This window comes from Pseudonaja textilis, chromosome 1 (genome assembly GCF_049901715.1).
Source record: "Pseudonaja textilis isolate UNSWEBS1 chromosome 1, rPseTex1.2, whole genome shotgun sequence".
NCBI classification, from domain to species: Eukaryota; Metazoa; Chordata; class Lepidosauria; order Squamata; family Elapidae; genus Pseudonaja; species Pseudonaja textilis.
Window position 1 is genome coordinate 137,304,467 of NC_141990.1, and position 20,769 is coordinate 137,325,235.

General features: G+C 36.9%; 1 protein-coding gene across 1 annotated transcript in view; it reads left to right on the forward strand.

Annotated features, from left to right (window-relative positions):
* The window catches only part of VSNL1 (visinin like 1), a 118,878-nt gene that overhangs the window by 61,604 nt on the left and 36,505 nt on the right, over positions 1–20,769 (forward strand). The window contains exon 2 of the mRNA XM_026726524.2: positions 1,577–1,743. Within this exon, the coding sequence (XP_026582309.1) occupies positions 1,582–1,743 (162 nt within the window). The 5' untranslated portion in view covers positions 1,577–1,581. The remainder of the gene's footprint in view (positions 1–1,576; positions 1,744–20,769) is intronic.

The following is a 20,769-nucleotide window of genomic DNA, read 5'->3' on the forward strand; positions in this document are numbered from 1 at the left end:
TTAATAATAAAGGTAAAAACATTACAAATTCAGGTGGCAATCTCAAACCCATGTGAAAATTGCTATATTCTTATCACAGGTGGTAACATTTTGAAATTGTGTCATTTTAATTTTGATATGCTTGACATTTATGAATGTCACATTTACTGAATTATTGTTATGTGCTAATTTATTAAAGTCACTGCCAAAGTACAATTTCATTAGAACATTCTAATGTATAGATTCTCATTGTATAGTGTAACGGAAACAAACCCCATTCATTGTAACAATGTAGAATAGTACATGAACCCTTGGAAAGTGTTGGGATCCATTTTCTGATAGACTAGATAATCCATGAATTACAGTTTTCTTATCCTCATTAATTAAATCTGCAATGAGAAGTCTCTGGATTCACAGCTTGATAGAAGCTCAGAACTGTTGTAGGGACTGTAATTAGCAAACTAGTTTTGTTAATAAAAGAAGTAGTATTTGAGAAGAAGATGCAAGAATAAAGCCATATAATTATGATTGAGGATTGTATGGAGCAGGCCTGCTCATCTGGCACAATTTTCTCCATTCAACTTGAAGAAGGGAGAAATGGTATTGTTTTACCGATTCAACAAATACAAGGGAGTCAATGCAGAGGATTACAACTATTTGTTTATATTCAGGTTTTTATTTATTTTATTTTATTTATTTTGATTTGTCAATCTCTTACAAGATAATAGGTATAAGTATATACATAATTATGAATATATGAAGTGGGTACATATAAGAAAAATAAAAGAAACAATAGGACAGGGACGGTAGGCATGTTGGTGCATTTATGCATGCCCCCTACAGACCTCTTAGAAAAGGGGTGAGGTCAATAGTAGACAGTCTATGGTTAAAGTTTTTGGGGTTTGGGGAAGAAACCACAGAGTCAAGTAGAGTATTCCAGACATTGACCACTCTGTTGCTGAAGTCATATTTCCTGCAATCAAGTTTGGTGCGGTTTACCTTGAGTTTGTTTCTATTATGTGCTCTTGTGTTGTTATGGTTGAAGCTGAAGTATTCATTGACAGGTAAGTCATTGCAACGTATGATTTTATATACCATACTTAGATCAGACTGAAGACGGCGTAATTCAAGGTTTTCTAGGTCTAGAATTTCAAGTCCGGTGGCATAAGGTATTCTACAACGAGTAGAGGAGTGGAGAACTCTTCTTGTGAAATATTTCTAAATAAAATAAACTAAATAAAATATTGTGAAATATTTTTAAGGAAAGCTGTTTAATAGCTATATTAAAAACTTGAATTCTATAGAAGGATAGAGATTCTTGGTTTACCCAGTACCTTAAAAACTGAGGTAAGGTGTTATAATCTGGCCAGACCATCTGCAAGGAAATTAGCTAAAAGAAGGAGCTGTGGGTGGTCTTCCATCTCTGGAAGGCATTAGTTTGTCTACCATAACCAGTTGCGGAGAAAAAAATTACAGTACCTGGGACTGATATCCAAAAGTAGCGTTGGAAGCAGTTAGTTTCAAAATAATTCCAGCGATTAAATGCTAATGCCCCTTTGTACAAACCACTTATAATAATATCTCTTGTTTTTCTTAGGCATAATGGGGAAGCAGAATAGCAAACTGGCTCCTGAAGTGATGGAAGATCTGGTGAAGAGCACGGAATTTAATGAACATGAACTCAAGCAGTGGTACAAAGGGTTTCTAAAAGATTGCCCTAGTGGAAGACTGAACCTAGAGGAATTTCAGCAGCTTTATGTTAAGGTGAGCTCACAGTTTGTGGCATGTCATACCTCATTGATAACATAGTTCAAGACTAATTATTTGCAACCTTTTTAGCCAAGCTACTTAGAGTGGTTTTTTTGAAAGCAGCAAAAACATAATCAGTGATAAATGTGCGCTCTCTACTATTGGTGTCATTTTGTGATAGCTGCCGCCTCCTCCTCCTCCCCCACTCCTCATTCTTCATTTTACAATAAATACATAGAGAATGTCATATTCAAGAGTACTAAATTAGATCCTTTAGAAAGTGGGGAGGCCACCCAGCACATGCTAGGCCACATCCTTCTTCTACTCAACGCAAAAGCGTGTCAAAGAATTGATAATAAGCAATGGAATGACAACACATTTTTTAAATATTCTTTCCTCCCTTCTGTCTCACATTGGTTTGCTGAAAAACATTTTGTAAACATCTGTGTGTGTGGAGTGTGCATATTTTTTGGGCTTATATGCTACTTCAGTGGTAATAGATTCTAAACAACATATGTGCTGCAATTATCAACAAAATCCTTTGTCTTTATTAAAATATGTGTTGATGAACAGATTGTACTCTTTATTTTTATTTATTACATTTATTTATTGTTAAATTTATTCACTGTCCATCTTGTCACTCTGATTAGCTTACAATCTGTTAAAACAACATTATAAAAGGTTAAAATATACAATAAATACATATATTAAAAACAACAAAGAAATAACTAAGTAGAGAGCAAACAGTTTTCAAAATAATATCAGAATTGGTTCATTCAGTTTAAATAAATTGATTTATGCCTTTGGGGTAAATTATTTTTATATAGAAAACTTTGCAGTAGTGGCAAATATATAGAATAGAAAACTTTTCATAAACTACCGTGTTTCTCATAAAATAAGGCCGGGTCTTATATTTTTTTGAGCCCCGAAAAAATGGCTAGGCCGACTTTTGGGGGGTGAATTAATTCCCCCCCCCTTGCATCCTCATCTAGAGCGCCCCGCGGGCAACCTCACCACCAGCCGCTCCTAATGGGTGATCATGGCGAAGCGCAGAGAGCTCCCTACTCCCACCAAACACCTTTGCTGCAGACCCAAGACCTTTGGCATCCGCTGCTGTTGCTTTCCCTTCTGCCCATTCCACCACCACGTTTGGAGCTGCTGCTTCCGTGTTTGGAGTGCCGCTGCCATTTGGAGCACTGCCGTCATGTTTGGAGCTGCCACTTCCGCGTTTGGAGCTGCCGCTGTGCTTGGAGTGGCGGCGGTGCTCCAAATGGTGGTGGTGCTCCAAACAGCGGCAGTGCTCCAAACGCAGAAGCGGCAGCTCCAAACGCGGCGACAGCTCCAAATGCGGACATGGCAATGCCAAACAGCAGCAGTGCTCCAAACAGCGGTGAGGTTCCAAATGTGGAAGCAGCAGCTCCAAACGCGGCGGCAGCTCCAAATGCGGAAGTGGCAGCTCCAAACAGCAGCAGTGCTCCAAACAGCGGCAGCGCTCCAAACGTGGAAGTGGCAGCTCCAAATGTAGTGGCAGCTCCAAATGCAGAAGCGGCAGCTCCAAACGGCAGCGGTGCTCCAAACAGCAGTGGTGCTCCAAACATGGAAGTGGCAGCTCCAAACGCCACAGAAGCATGGGCAGTAGGGAAGTCAACAGCGGCAGACGCTGAAGGTCTTGGGTCTGCCACAAAGGTGCTTGGCAGGAGTAGGGACTGCCCTTCCCCCCATTTTGCATGTTTTAAAATAGGCCTAAATTTGGGGGGAGCAGCTTAATTTCATTTTATGCCTAGAAAACATGCTGGGTCTTCCTATTGGGGGAGGTCGTATTGTTGGAGAAACATGGTAGCTAGCATAAACTTTTTTAAAGGTGAGGAGATAATGGGCGCATGAGCTTGCCTGTGACCAAGGCCAATAAACATGATAACTGAAGACTTGATAAAGAAACCATGAATGATCATAACCTAAAATTGAATGAATCTATTTATATTTTTTTCTACAGCTAAAAGAATCTTTTTTCTTTCCTGGTCTAAATTTACTTTAAATGTTTTATTATATACGATCCTTATGTTTTTCCCACTTTCTCCTTTTCTTTTTTTTTTCATATAAATTTTATTGAATTTACAATTAAAAAAATAACATAACAACATTACATAAGAAACAGAGAGAGAAAAAGAAGAAAGAAAGAAGAGAAAGAGAGAGGAAAAAAAAAAAAAAAAACGCTCGGTCTTGCGACCGAAAAAGGAGAAGAAGAAGTATAAAAGAGAGAAAAACAAAAAACAAAAAAAACAAAGAGACGGAAGAAAAAAGAAAATACGTTAAAACCAGACAAATATTCTTTTTGACAGTCTACAAGATCCAATTCTCCTACCTTACTTTAAATATACACATCTTATCGCTATTTATGGATATTTATGCTTATTTATGCTCATTAAACAGTTTATCTCTGATATAACCAATTATACCATGCATTCCAATTATTATCAAATGCTGAAGACTCTTTATTTTTAAGAGCTATGGTTAAATTGTCCATTTCTGCGCAGTCACATATTTTCTGAATGACCAATTGATCTGTAGGTAAACGGGATGATTTCCAGCACTGGGCAAATGCTAATCTGGCCGCAGTTAGAATATGAATTATTATGTATTTCGTCTTTTTTAGGAAAATGTTTATCAGAGATCCCTAGTAGGAAGAACTCTGGTTTGTATTCAATTTGATCTTTGGTTATCTCCTCCAGCCATTTTCTAATTTTTTGCCAGTATTTCTGGGCTTCTTTACAGGTCCACCACATATGAAAGTAGGTTCCCTCTATGTTTTTACATTTCCAACATTTTGGACTAGAGTTTGGGTTCATTTTCGCTAACCTCGAAGGGGTAAGTGCCATCTATATAACATTTTATACATATTTTCTTTGTACGCCGCAGATTTCGTAATCTTAATGATTCTATTCCAGATCTTTTCCCATTCTGTTAATGTAATGCTTCTTCCAATATTCCTACTCCACATTATCATGTTCCCTTTCACTATCTCTTGCTCTAATTCTACCTCCAATAAATATTTATAAAATTTAGAAATATTCTTTTTATTTGATCCTAATAAGATTTTATCTAAGTGTTGTAATTTGCTATAAATTCCAAACTCTTTGATATCTTGTTTGTATCTACTATGGATTTGTATATATAACCACTGATCAATTTTAAATCCCTGTTCCTGTAAGTCCTGTCGAGTTCTTAGTTTCCCTAAAGGATCTAATAAATCTTTATATTTAGTCATTTTTGTTATATCCAAATTGTTGGGATGAACCATTGCCTCCATTGTTGAAAGCCAAATCGGAATTTTTAAATAATGTTTTTACATATTTTTTTCCAATTAGTTAATAGTGAATCTCTAATAAGATGTCTATGAAAGTACGCCTGTTTAGTTTTCCCCACATCCCATAGAAATGCGTGCCATCCTCTCTGAAGGTCGTGCCCTTCCAAGGCTAGAGTTCTTTTATTCCGTAAATTGACCCAGTCTTTTAACCATAGTAAGTTGGCTGCCCAATAATATAATTCCCAGTTTGGAAGCGCTAGCCCACCTCTACTTTTTGCATCTTGTAAGGCCTTAATACTGATTCTAGCTTTTTCCCTTGCCAAATAAATTTAAGAGTTACCTTATTTATATCATCAAAAAAATTTTTGGTAATTTTATTGGGATTGTCTGGAATAAGTAAAGGAGTTTTGGTAAAATGTTCATTTTGATTGTGGCAATCCTGCCCAGTAAAGAAAGCTGCAACTTATTCCAGGATTCTAGATCTTTCTTAATTTGCTGTAACAGTTTATCATAATTATTCTCTTTGAGTGATTTACTATGTGGTGTTAACCATATGCCTAAATATTTGACCTTTTTGTTACCTGTATCCCCATGGTTTTTTCTAATTCTTTCCTCTGGTTCTCTGTTAGATTTTTAGTCAGTAATTTCGTCTTATTTCTGTTGATCTTTAGTCCTGCTACTGAATCATATTGTTCTAGTTCTTTTATTAGATTATGTCCTTTCTCCATGGGATCCTCTAGGAAGAAAACCATATCGTCTGCAAACGCCTGTAATTTATATTCCTCTGCCTTGACCCTAACCCCTTGAATTTCAGGATTTTGTCTTATCCGCGTTAACAATGATTCTAAAGCAAATATAAATAAGAGGGGTGAGAGAGGCAACCCTGTCTAACGCCCTTTTCAATGCTTAGTGGGCCTGTTTGTTCACCATTAATTAGTATATTGGCTTGTTGGGTATTGTAAATTGTTGTGATAATATTCTCGAATTTAGTGCCCAGATTCATGTTATAGATTTTTGTATTAAGAAGTGCCAATGTAAGTTATCGAATGCTTTCTCCGCATCTAGAAACAAGAGTGTAAATTGTTTCTCTGGATGAGCTTCATAATATTCTAAGACGTCAATAACGGTTCTTAAATTGTTTTTAATTTGGCGGAATGGAAGGAAACCATTTTGGTCTTCATGAATGTATAAATTTAAAACTTGTTTTACTCTATTCGCAATAATTGAGGTAAATAATTTATAATCGGCATTTAAAAGTGAGATTGGTCTATAATTGTTGATATATCTGGCATCCACATCCTCCTTCGAATTAACGCAATCAACGCCTCCCTCCATGAGTCTGGCATTTTGGCAGCCGAAAGTACTTCATTAAACACTTCCAGCATCAGAGGCCCTACTAAATCTAATGTGGCTTTATATAATTCTACTGGAATCCCATCTGGACCAGGGGATTTATTATTACATTGATTTTCCATTGCAGATTTTAACTCAGACCATGTAATATCCTTATTTAGTAATTCTTTGTCTCCTTCCCCTATTGTTTTATCATTCGTATTCTCCAGATAAGTTCTTATTTTATCCTCATTGATTTCTTCTTTTTTATATAATCTTTGGAAATAGTTTAATATAATATCCTTTTTCTTCTCAATCTCATGTTGTGGGATGCCTTTCTCATCTATTAATTGGTGTATCAATCTCTTTTCTTTTTCTTTTTAAGTTTATAAGATAGCCATCTTCCTGGTTTATTGGCGTGTTCAAAATAATTTTGTTTGGACCTTCTCAAGCTAACTTCTAATTTATCTTGTTCAATTAAATTCAGCTTATGTTTGGCTAGTATTAACTGATTTTGTAGTCCTTGGGTCTTAGGGGTTTTTGTAATTGTGTTTCTAAGTCTTGGATTTGTTGTTGTAACGCGTTTTGTTGGGCATAAATTCTCTTGTTTCTCATAGCATTATAGGAAATTGTTGTGCCTCTTATAATTGCTTTCATAGTATCCCAAATGTTCTGTTTTGAAGTTGTTTCATTATTATTATCTTTTAGAAAATAATTTAGCTCCTCTTTCAGTTTATTAATATACTCTTCTTCGTTTACAATTTGGTTATTTAGTGTCCATCTTTTTTTTATTCGTCTCCTATCCTCCAAATTAGCTGTATTGGGTTATGATCAGCCCATTCATTCGGTAGAATTTTGATTTCTTTTATTTCATTAGCCAAGTCCAAATCCATCCAAGCCATATCTATTCTGGTCCAAATCTTATGTGGGTTAGAATAATATGTAAATTGTTTTCCTTCAAGATTCCGTTCCCTCCATAGTTCTTTTAAATTTAACTCTCTCAACATTTCCTTACATGCTGCAGAGAGTTCCCTTTCCCCTTCTTGTTTTTCCCCATATTACTATGGTCTTTCTGGTAGTCTGCAATGGAGTTAAAATCGCCAATCAAGCAAATGTTTCTTTTTCAAAGCCTACTATTTTTGGTGAAGGTGTTTAAAAATTTCCCCTGGTCATCATTTGGGGCATAGATTGCTACAAGTAAAAATGTGATGTGGTTTATCCAAACTTGTATAACCAGAGTTCTTCCTTCGGGATCCGACCAGATTAGTTCTGCCTTTACATCTTGTTTTACATAAATTGCAATTCCTTTTTTCTTGTGTTGGTCGGCCGGTGCTGTAAAAAGTTTACCTAATTTTGGACAAATTAGATATCTTTCATCATTCTTGAAATATGTGTCTCTTGAAGACATATTATATCTGCGTTATGTTGAATAAGTTTTGAGAATATCCTTTTTCTTTTTAATAATGAATTTAATCCGTTTATATTGATGGAGAGCAACTTCTTCCCCTCCACCATTTATCTACTTCTGCTTAGATTTTTGCCTAGTAATGATTCGGTTCTCTTGTTGTTGTTGTTGTGGGATTTGCTCTTCTCTCCCATGTTGTGGATTATCACTTCTTGAAATTGGAGAAAGTCGTTCCTTTTGGGTTCTGTGATAATATCGGACCTCCTGTGGTCTTGTTTTAGGTTCTTCTTTGGTGGGTTGACTATTCTTATCTGTGAGCTGTTGATGAAAAACTTGGGCCTGTTCTATCGATTCTATTTTGATTTTCCTCTCTTTCCATGTAATTAACATCCCTTCCGGGATTAACCATTTAAAATGGATTCCTTCTTTATTTAAATCATTAGCTAAAAATTTATAATCTTGTCTTATCATCCTCACTCTCTTTGGAATTTGTTTTAAAATCCTAATTTCTCTGCCCTTATATGATATTGTTTCCTCCCTAGACATTTTCAAAATTAAATCCCTCAGACATCTCCTAGAGAAGCGGATATGAATTTCTCTTGGACAGTTGTTACGCCTGGCGTAGCTTGTGCTAACCCTATATACCTCATCAAACTCTTTAATTAGATCATCTTTTTCCTTTCCTAGCCATTCAGCCAATATTTCTGCCATCAAATGTTCCAATTCTTCATTTTTGGCTTCCGCCACATTCTGGAATCTTAAATACGCCATTGCTTTGTCCATCTCGAGGTGGATCAGAGAGTCTTCCGTTTCTCTAAGTACATTTTTAAATTCCTCATCCATCCTTTCAAAGTTAGACTCCATGCGTGTTGTTCTACTCTCTATATCTTTTATTTTCACTTCGTTTCTCTCCATGGCCTGCTGTAGAGACCCTATCTTACCCTCCACCTTCGCTATATCCGCTTTCATTTCAGCCTTCATTTTCCCCATCTCATCTTTCAATTCACTTATATCTGCTCTAGTTTCCTTGTGATTATTAATCATCATTTCTTGCATTTTAGATATAGCTTCCTGCAAGGCTAATATGGAAGTTTGTATATTAATATTGGGGACATTGGGCTGCTTTTCCCCTATTAAAGACTCCTCGATAGTTTTTTGAGATGTTGGTGGGGTGGCTGTCAACGTAGTTGATAGGGTCGGGATAGCCTTCTTTCCTGTTTTTAAGGCCATAGTTGTTGTGGATGTCATCTCTCTAAGTATTTGTTTTTGTTGATGCACAATATTAAATATATTATCCCAAATCACCATTCAGTATTTGGGTTCTGTACTTGAAAGACTATTCACGTATTTCAATTTTATATCTCACTCCACAGTCTTTTCCCCTATATCATAAATAGAGATCTGCAACAATATTCTAGTCAATGTAATAAGAAAATTGGTCAACAATAGTACATCAATTAACACTTTAAGGAATTAATCTTAAATGTCGTAAGTAGTCTAAATAATTTATAAATAGATTATATCAACAAAGTTTATCCCTTTTTACTATTAATACTTACAACAGTAAACTCTTAACTCTTTGATAATAGTGTATCCTCCTCTTCCCCCACCCCCCCCGCCAGTAAGTGAAATTATGTAAAGTGTTTAGGAGATACAATAGGGAGGCAAAGGGCAAGATAATAAGAGAAGGGGTAGAAGAGAGATTACCACAGCTTCAGAAAATCAACAAACAAACAACCACAAGGAAGTCATCTTAAAGAGAAAATAGTGCCAACTTAGTAAACTTAAGTAGTACCACGTAATAAAGAGAGCAAATTGGGTGAGCTAAAGTTCCATCTTCCAGCTAGAGGTTTCTTTTCATCCTTCCAATCAGCAAATGGTGAAAAGTGCTGACTAATCTGCAGTCTCAAAACCGTCTTCCCCAGCGTTCTGTTCGCCTCTGGCTTCTTCCTCTTGCTGCTGCTTCTTTCTTTGCTTTCCAACTTTTAAATCCACATACAAATCTTTCAAAGTCCAATATAATGCTCAATTTATCTTCTCCCCAATATTAAGTAGATGTAATAGTCATGTTGTGCTCAGACCAGTTCCGGATCTCCAATCTCCAGGTTTTAGCAATCTCTCTCTTTCCCCAAAGCTTCCCCAATTGCTTTTCTGGCCGCTCTCCGCCCGACTTCCAAGAGGTGCTTATCACAACCAGGAGAGAAGAATTTATGCTATCATTCTTCTGTCATTCTACTCCCTTCAGACTTCAAAGAATCCAAGATATAAACCGTTTCTCTGTTCCTGTTACTGGATCTCGCAGGCTGTCACTGCTTTGCGTATTCACTCACTTTCTCCTTTTCTATTTGCCTCCTCAGATGTGCTATGTGTGTCTGTGTGTGTGCGCACGCACACACACACACACGGTTAATTGAAACTGCATATCATACAAAGTACAGAAGATTAAACTGGTCTTTGTATGCATCCAAAGATGCATTCAAAATAGATTCATTTTCCCCATTTTTTTCTCTATCCCAATATATATGTGACAATTTGGAGACTGTTTATTCTACCAGTTCTTGATTTACTTCTCTCGGTTCACTAGGGATTTCCAATGGCTGAGGGCCACCACTCTAGCAATGAAAATGACTTCAACTGTAATACAGCCAAATAGGCAAAGATCTTGAAAACATGATAGGAGAATTGAGAAGCAAATTTTGGTCCAAATAGAGGATACTCTTGGGCAGATTAACATCAGTTGAGTTTAGATGGGCACTAAGGATCTGTAACCACAGCAAAGCCCACCACTCATTATAACTGGAGTCTGAAAGTGACCAGGAGCCCAATATTTTCCATAAAAAACTATTTCAAATGTATTGTATATGGCACCATTGAAAATCCATTCATGAGGGTCATTTTACATTTTCACTGTGATGCAATTTCATTTGTAATTTTGACTGGTTAAAACTGAATTTGAGGAAGTGACATCTAGATTGATATACTAGATACCAATCGAGATATCTAGATATAATTCCTAGGTTTATGCTATGTGACTGAGCAATGTTTCGACTGTAATTTTTGTAATGTCATGGAACATGAGAGCTGACATTGTTCCTGGATTGCCTGAAGTTTTTAAAATGAAAGATGGATATGAAAAGCTGGTCATGGTACAAACTTCCAGGTTCAGCTTATTCATTAGCCAAGGCTAATGCATTTGTTGCAAGTATGGTTTACTAGATGCTAACAAAGGACAGGCTGCTTTCTCATAGACCGCCCTCTAGAAATACACTGTATGCAAGAACTAACTATACTGGATCACTAATAACAGCAAGAGAAGGAAAAGGAAAATCACATAGGGCTTCATGGACTCACTTTGTAGCACAATGGTGAAATACAGACTGTATACAATTGCAATGACTTTGAGTTTTACTATCACCACTGGTAATTTTCTGAGACTGGTCTGATCAACTCTGTATTACAGTCATAGACCTGCATAAAACTAGTCTGCTATTACATATATTGAAAATCACATTCTTAACATTTAAAACTTGGAGAGAGGTCAATTTGGCTGCAGGCTGCTTTGTCATTTTTATTGTCTAATATTATAAAAGATAACAACATTTTATATTATTTAAGATAGGGCCTTATTCTAACCATACTAGTTAGGAAAAGGCAAGTTCTTATGAAAGGTCATTTTTCATGACTGCTGGTATCATGCTTAATAACTTCCACTATTTTGTTATTATGCTTCTGCGCAGCTATATTTGATTCTGATTCAGTCAATTTTTTCTACTACTTATCGATGATAAACCTATACATTTATGATGATGTTTTTATGAGCAAAGAGGCAGGCATTCTTCATTAAACTAAATCTGGTATTCTGTATGGTTACAAATTCCAGAGGGCTTGTCTGTTGGAAGGATTTTTGTGGGTCCCCTAAAGACCAGCAAACTGATTGCAACACAAGCTTATCGGTCAGGCTCTAATCCATGAAAGCTTTAAAGCTTTCATATTGATCTGTTTGTCTTTATGCAGCCCCAAGACTGTTGTTTATGTTACAGCTGCCCCTCCAGAAGACTATAAAGTCAATTTGATTATATTTTGTTGTATGAAAGAAGAGATAGCAGATGATGAAAGCATGTTGTTGTTGTTAGTCGAGAAGTCTGTCCGACCTATCGTGATCCCATGGTCAATGTTCCTCCAGGCCTTCCTGTCCTCTACCATCCCCCGAGTCCATTAAAGCTCATGCCGACTGCTTCAGTGACTCCATCCATCCACCTCATTCTCTGCCATCACCTTCTTTTTTGCCCTCAATCTTTCCCAGCATAGGCTCTTCTCCAGTGAGTCCTTCCTTCTCATTAGGTGGCCGAAGTATTTGAGTTTCATCTTCAGGATCTGACCTTCTAAAGAACAGTCTGGGTTAATCTCCTCTAGGACTGACCAGTTTGATAGCCTTGCAATCCAAGGGACTCACAGGATGAAAGCATAGGAGCAGTTTTTCCCAACATGCTACAAAACTACACACAGAGACAAATGGAGACATGCTTAGTGCAAGACTGAGATTGGAGTAGAGGTTCGCAATGAAGGCCTGTGTTCGCAAAAATCAGCCAGCTTGGCCAACATGCAATAAAGTTCTCTTTTTGATTGTCTAAATTACAAGCAAAATAGGATTAGCTTCACTAGGATTCTATCTTTTCAATATCTCTGAAAACCACAAAGAAACTAGATTTGGTTGTGGGTTTTTTTAAACTTCTATCTACATTTCCTTGACTCTCAGGAGAACTAGAAGTCTAAACTTGTGGCATTTGTGGATAAAAATGTAAAACAAATCAGGCCATTTTCCCAAGATGGATAATAAAGTATACAAGATACAGTTAGTGGGTGCAATTATTTCATAAAAGGAAAATGAAATACTTCTCTAAAGTTATCCTTATGCAAACATTGGTAATTTTGAATCTATGAGTTATACATGCTTTCTTTTTTGTCCCTCCAGAATTTCTTTTGCACTATCTTTTGATGGAAAACTAAAAATAAGTATCTTGCAGACCTGTTTCTCTCAGTGTTGTTTAAATCGATCACATTGAGGTTCTTCTCTCAATATATTGACATAATTTAAATTGATGTTTCATAATTCAATCTGCAGTGAGCTGCCCAGAGTTGTGTTTTCAAAGAAACATTCTATCAGATTACTTCTGATTTTTGGCTATCATAGACTAAGATGGCTCTCAAACAGTATGCTGATTATGGAAAGCAAAAGAAGAAAACATCTTTTCAAATGAGAATAGTTTCTCTATTTTTATGTAAAATTTATTAAAGAAAAATATTTTAAAAAGTTAAAAAGTAAGAAAATTATAAAATATAGAAAAGTGGAAGGGATATTTTTAAAAAGGGAAGAAAGAAAGATAGGACAAAAGTGAATTACAGATGGATCCAGAAAGAAAAAAGAAATGAAAGAACAAAAGAAATATTGAAAGAAGCATCTTCCAATCTTCTTTGCACCAGTTACAAATATAGTTAATATTGTTTCCACCTTCTTAGATTACATAATATAGTTTCTGTCTTCATATGTGCAGCTGTTTTTAATTAATAAATTCATAAAGCACCAGTTCATATTTATCAATTTTCAGCAAAAATCCATAAAGGGTTTCCAGTCTTTTAGCTATTTCTTCAAGTTCTGTCATCTTCATGATTTGCCCTTCTCCCATTTGTCAGTATTTCTGCATTTTTATCTTTGTGCTGCATTTTAATTTTATAATGAAATTTATCTCTAGCGTTGTGAAGAAAAAAAGGAGGGAAAGAAGAAAGAACATTTTAACTAAACAGAGATAAACTTATATCAGATATCACCCAAGTGAAACAATTGCAGATGCTGTCAAGGTTTAAGCATATGCTTAATTTTCCTACTGAGATGTTACAACATATGCTTTATTTTTTTTGTTGTAATGGAGTTCAAAGTATCACAACATTAACAGCATAAACAGCATTGTCTTCTTTGTAAGAATTATTGAATGTGCCTAATACACATTAAGACACCTTTTTAGAACCTACCAAGGGTTCATCACCGGCAATGCAACATTTTGTCCTGTTTTTATGTAGCTTCCTATAACACTTCTGTTTTCTCTCTCAAGAACCGCCTACTCACATGAAAAGAATGTGGGGTGCCAAATACTTCCTCACATAGTAGGCAACAGCAGTTGCTTATAACCTTGTGGGTTTGTCAGGAGCCAGGAAAGTGTTGCTTCGTGCCACACTTGCTCAACCATTATCTTATTTCCAAAAACACGGCTATACTCCACATACAGTAACTTGGAGACATTCTTACAAAATAAAATTAAAAGGGAGATAGATCAGTGCAATGATTTCTTTGGAAATGTATACCTGCCCAGAAGAATAAGTCAAAAATAAGCTGAGGTGACAGAAAGCTTTTCAGTGGCTCCTCCCTTGTGGAATACCCTCCCCTCCAGCCATTCAACAGAGCCTACCTCTTTAGCCATGTGGAAAGCTGTTAATATTTTGGTACTTTACTAAGATACCGGATGGGACAGGATGATAGAATAGATAGTATGGAAGGAGGGCAACTGAGCCCGCTGTAGGGCATTCCAAGGGGACAATTAATTTGTTTTATGGTTTACCATTTTCACTGTTTTATTATTGCTTTATTAGCTTTATTGTTATTGTGAGCTGCCCAGAATTGCTTAAGATGGGCAGTCATATAAATGAGGGTAAAGGTTCGTTCTCTGAGCTTGTGGGTTAGTTTCCAAATGTTTCATTACCAGGCTAGGTAACATCTTCAGCGGAGTTTAGAGGATGTCCATGTTCTGTTCTATTGAAAACAGAACACTGACTTTCCCTTAAACTCCACTGAGGATGATTTCATTACCTAGCCTGGTTATGAAATTTTCAAAAACCAACCCAGAAGCTCAGAGAATGAACCTTCACCCTCATCCTAAACCCAAGTTCCAGATATTCACCACTATTGCAAGTCATATAAATCTTATAAATGAATAAATAGAACATCTCAAAGATTAAAGGGACAGTTTACCTCCTGATAAAACATAAAAGAGCATTTCAATATCAATATATCAAGGGGATCATTTTATGAGAATAATCATGCTATGCTTTAAAAGTTAAACCCACTTGTTCCAAAAGGTGGGAGATCCCTTCTTCCCCATCCCCTATTAAACTTCATATCAGCTCCCTTGACTTCTGGATGCCCTTCTATCTTCTTAGCCAACATGGGAAATAATTCTTGGAATTAAAGTTCCACATATTTGGCAAGGATGATTGCCACATACCAGTTTTTTTTTAAGATCAGCCAATGCCTGCCATCAACTACATAATTTGAGGAGCAGAATTATTCCGAATTTTGCAAGCAGTGGTAATCTCTAGGGGAATTGTTGACCAATGTTACCAAGTTTCTCAGATAATAACTCAGTTTCAATCAGTCTATTGAAGATTCATAAGCCAGAATACGGGAGTCATGATAAATTGTAAGGGAGCTGCTAACCTGTAGTGCTGGCTTGCTAGGTTTCACAAAAGGTTGCTTGGCTGATTGTGTGAGACTGTATCAAATTCTGGCTGAGAAAGTACACATTTGTTTGCTGAGTACTTGACCTAAGAAGTGTTTCCCAACCTCTGCAGATTTACAATGTGAGGACTTCAATTCCCAGAATTCCTTAGGCAGGAGAAGGACTCACAGCTGCAGCTCTCCTATTAATCTGACAATGTCATTGTCGGCGGAGCCGCATTTCTCAACTGCTTAGTCTCAGACAACACCTTTTAAAAGGAAGTAGGAATTTGTGATTAGATCAACAATCAAGAATGAGGAATTTTGTGAGGGAAGTTAGTAGAAATAGGAGACAAGATATGATTTCTCAAATCTGTCAAAAAGGAGATAAGAGGGCAGCAGTAGGGACTTGTGTGTATCATGTTTACCTTCTTACTAGTTGTCATAATCATACCTTTCAGTTATACCTTTCAGTTGTTCCAGAGAAGAAGGTGAAAGAATCAGAAGCCAGATTTTCTTACTTGAGACACATCAGGGCAAGTGAGGTGCACACAAGTAACCCAGTGGTGGGATTCAACTTTTTTTACTACTGGTTCCATGGGCATGGCTTCGTGGGCATGGCAGGGGAAGGATACTGTAAAATCTCCAGTCAGAGCTGGTATTTGCCAGTTCTCTGAACTGCTCAAAATTTCCGCTACTGGTTCTCCAGAATTGGTCAGAACCTGCTGAATACCATCTCTGAAGTAACCCATATATCTAGCACAGAGGTATAAATATTCAAATAAATACTGTCTAAAAACTTTTAGATTTGGATATGTAATATTCAAAGAATAGCACAAATTAGGAAGTTAATCTGCCTGATCAAATATGAAGTACTTGTCTGCTCTTTTATTATTTCTCAGGCACCGATCTTGGTTACAAGTGTATCTCAAGCACTTTGCTTAGTGTTCTGCTAGCTCCCTGAGGGAATGCCTAGTGCTAATACCGGGATGGTGAAATAATTTCTGTAACTGAGCACTATGAAATTTTAAGTATAGGTTGTGATGTCCCTAGAGAATGCAGTGGAAGAAATTACATGGAGAGGAACAGGGATTTTCCATAACACACTTATGAAAGTGTGTTCAAAAGCATACTGGCAAAAGAGAAAAAGCTTGAAGTTTGATCTACTTACTAAATGTAAGATTTCATGAATTAGGATTCATTTTATCAGAAATATGAATTTCCTTTGGCAACAGGCATTGGAGAGGGTGAAAAGAAAATATGAAGACTAATGTCAGGAAAAGCATCTAAGGTAATTCAGCTGATACTGATACTTAGGCACTAAGAAAGTAGTTTGTGGCAACTCAGAGCTGTGGAAATAGTGCTTCACAACTCAAAGTACAATTCTGATTTGGGCTTAGAAGCTGTTGTGGTATGTGGGGATAAACAGGCTCAGACTCAACCCAGGCAAAAAAATAGATCAACTAAAATAATTATAAATACAAGTAGGAAAATACTTCAGATTTTAAATGTAAAATATTTAAAGCATTCACCAAATTACAAAACAATCTTGTGAATGTATTAAAATGATTAAATTGCTAAATTATTATGTAAATGCACACAAAAATCATTGTGAACACGTATTTGAACAAACCAAACACATATCGGAAAAGAAAAACAGCATAAAAGCATGCAAATGTGATCTAGTTATACAATGCTAATATTAAAAATACTTTTCTACATAAAGCTGTGGCAGGTGTAAGAAATTTTCTTATGGAGAAGTTAAGGTTCTAGTCCAACAATATAAAACAAACATCATTCTAAAAACAGGTAGAATCTCAATGAGGAACCAACATGTGGTCTTAGAGCCTCAGGCTCTTTTTTAGACCACGAAATCAAATTTGCTCTGCAAAATGCTATTGTTATGTTTTCCTTCCAGTATTGCAGGGGGCAAGTCATTAAAACAGGCAAAATGGAAGTTCTGCAGTTTGTTGCACAGAAAATGTTGAATGACCTATCACTTAGTAACTGTTTGAAGTTACAATGGACTGCCCCCCCCCAAAAAAAAAGCTTCTTATGATCTAGTTGCAGAATTCCAATAGCTGCACAAACATACATATTATGGTCACATGACTGCATTTCAGGTACTTGGTAACCAACTCACCTGTAATAGAATATTACCTGCAGCAGCAGAGGGGGGTATTTGGCCAAAGCAGTCTTCTCAGAAAGAGGGCCAGATTAAGAGACTGTGCGTTCCTAAACTGGATGGGGGAGAGGGGGAACGGTTTGGGGCGCCTACACCCTATAATCTGTCAGGACATATCTAACAGGTTAGGTACCCTGTTTCTCAAACAATACGGCCTCCCCCAATAGGAAGTCCCAGCATGTTTTATAGGCATGAAATGAAATTAAGCCCCTTCCCCCAAATTAAGGCCTATATTAAAACATGCGAAATGGGGGGGAATGGTGGGGGGGCTTGCCATTAGGAAGTACTTTTGTTGCACACCCGGATATGGTGCTGCCTGCATTGACCCCAATATGAAGTGCCCCACCAACGCCGAGGTCAACATCCAAGCCGTCGCCGCCCGCCCGCCCGCCTGAAGATGCAAGGCGGGGGAATTAAGTCACCCCAGAAAAGATGGCCTAGCCATTTTTTCGGGTCTCAAAAAAAATTACGACCCGGCCTTATTATATGAGAAACACGGTAGGTTCTAGCTTTAGTTTAGCAAGATTCTTTCCATTAGGTGAACTCAATTGAATCGCATTACCTTGTCTCTGAGCTTGGGCCTGACATCCCCTTTATAGCCAGTGGCAGCAGTCCCCATTCACAGGACCACGATTTACAATGTTTTCTTCCCGTTTCCAACTTTTTCAGCCAGTTTCTGGGGAAAATGATCCATAGTAATACATAGATAGAGAGCCATGCTGGCACTGTAGTTAGAATGCAGTATTGCAAGGTAACTTTGCCCACAGACAGGAGTTTGATCCTGATAGGCTCAAAGTCTGTCAAATGAGCACCAGATCGTTGGAGGCAGATACATGCTGACACGGTAAACCATCCAGAAAGTGCTGTAATGCACTATGGAGAAGTATATGTGTCTAAGTGCTACTGCTACTGCTAGATTTGTTTAATGACACCTGGAAGAAATACTCATAAAATTGGGTTTGGTCATATGAGTGTCTTGATTTACAACCATCATGACATGATAGGAAGTCCAGGTTACGTTGCTGTCAAGGAATACCTGCATTTAATGCTGTAAAGTATTTCCGATTTATATCCAGGTACTATATTATTATCTAGATTGTCCAGAACTACCTGGAGAATTCTATCTAATAATACCCATTGTTGAATTGCAGTTCTAGCTCTTAATCACCCCATAGCCAAGAAGCTTGGCTGGGTTTAAGTTTTCCAGAAAGAAGAAAATTTGTCTAGAAAGATTATGGTGGCCTGGGAATCATTGGAAAAAATAAAGCTTAAGCCAGAAACAGAGGTGGCATATATGGACCTATGACTCTAGCTATATTATGTTAACATTGGCTAATTTTGGACTGAGTCAGAATCATTGTATATTTTAACTCTGGTTATTCTTAATACTAAAAATGTTAAAATGTTTTAACTGTTTAGTTGAAGAGGCACTAGTCCTTTGCTAGGTATTTTACTCACTCCCCAAATCTTTGGCTTGTAAAGTTCAGTTAATTTTCTGTCTGGATATTCTTGACATTGGACTGACAGATGAAAATATAAGCTCTTCCACATGCTACCACTTCTTCTCTCCTATTACTCCACAGCGTTTGGAAACCAGCCATATGACTTTATTCCTCCTAACCTTGGAATATTGACAATAGGCAGGGAATAACAAAACCCAGTCAGTGCTTCCTCCAACTGACGAAGGGCCTAAGAAACTTTTATTCAATCAGTATCCCAGCTCCAGAATGCCAGCAAATCTGCACATTTCCTCACCAATCTTAATTGACTTTTCCCATTTACGTTTTATGTAAATGATTGTCATATCCATATAGTATATGAATAATTTGCAACAAAAACAAAAAAAAACCCATCCCAATCCAAAACCCTAAGCTGTTGATCTTTAGGGAAGCAATAGAGCGAGCCCAGACCTTTGGGGAATTAAAAAAAAAAAATGGCTTGTCCTTCCTTCTTCCTGAATTTCAGCATCATAAATCCCCAAATGAAAGAGGGCAGGACAACATTGTCAGAACCCAAAAGCACAAGTGCCATATGTGGGGGATTCTTTGTCACAAAGCTTCTCCTCCAGAAATGAAAAATTACTGTCCCTCCAGATGTAACTGAAACCCAAGACACAACAGATATCAGCATATCCAGTGCTGAAGGATGCGGGATGGATACGGCTACATTGAGGAGACGTTGAAAGTCTATTATTGAGCTATGTGAACTAAATATGATTTGCAACTAAAAATAGGACACAGGCTGACTATGCCCAATCTCTCCCTGTGAAGTAGAAACCCAATGAGGTTCTGTTCTTAAGAGCCAGAATGTTCTTAAGCTGTCAGTGCAAACCTGGACCATAAGAAAGTAGGGGCTAAAATCACTCAGACTTCTGTCTTTGCATTGAAACACAATTACAGCTTCTATTCAATCAGCTGAAGACACAAAGTTATGAGAATAAGGCAGATGGTACATGGAGATATAAGGGTTAAGGTCAATGTGCATGGTCCTTTCCTGTATCTAAATTTTAAAGCCTCACCTATCCAGATAAATGATATAACAAGGCTTTGAAGAAGAAGCTTTTCCTTACTGTGTTTACAGCACTCTGATCATAACCGATAAATTAGCAATAATTATGCACTGTTACAACTGGTTTCTTTCCTGATAGATACAAAGTGCATTTGAACAGCATCGTTTATAGGCTGGTGCCTTATTAATGATCAGTCTAGATAACTTGTATAATTGTGAAAGACAGTAGTTGAAAGTCAGGTCATGTTTCTGCTAATCATAGACTGAACATTTTAGCACCTTGGGATAGCATCTTTATTTTCGTTAAATAAAGCAAATTTGTCTTTCATTCTCTTCGGTTTTCACTAGAGTTTGCATGAATTGCTGTATTTTTCTCAACAGAGCTACTGATTGTAGAGCTGTTCCAGTGTGCTTGGTGTTCAAGTTTGCTCTCTTAATTATATATCTCAAGCAGGACAAAATAGCACTGAAGAAAACATTTGTGCTGGAAGATTAGGTAGCTAAAGCTAGAAGTGGAGTACAAAGGGAAATAATTTGCTTTATTTCCTCTGTGCCAAAATTACAATGGATGTTCACTGATTTTGCAAACTCCTTGCTGCTTTGGGGAATATCTGTTCCCATCTGAGTAGTGTGTAGAATGTGGAAATTAAATTCAGCTATCTCCTTCAACAATAAATACCAGTAACAAATATCAGAAGCTGAAATATAAATTATCCATTTTTTGATATAGGGAGGTACAAAAATTTAAATCTAGGGAAATAATAGGTTAAAAGCCTGTTTAAAAAAAACACAATTAATTAATATCAACCCAATGATGGTTG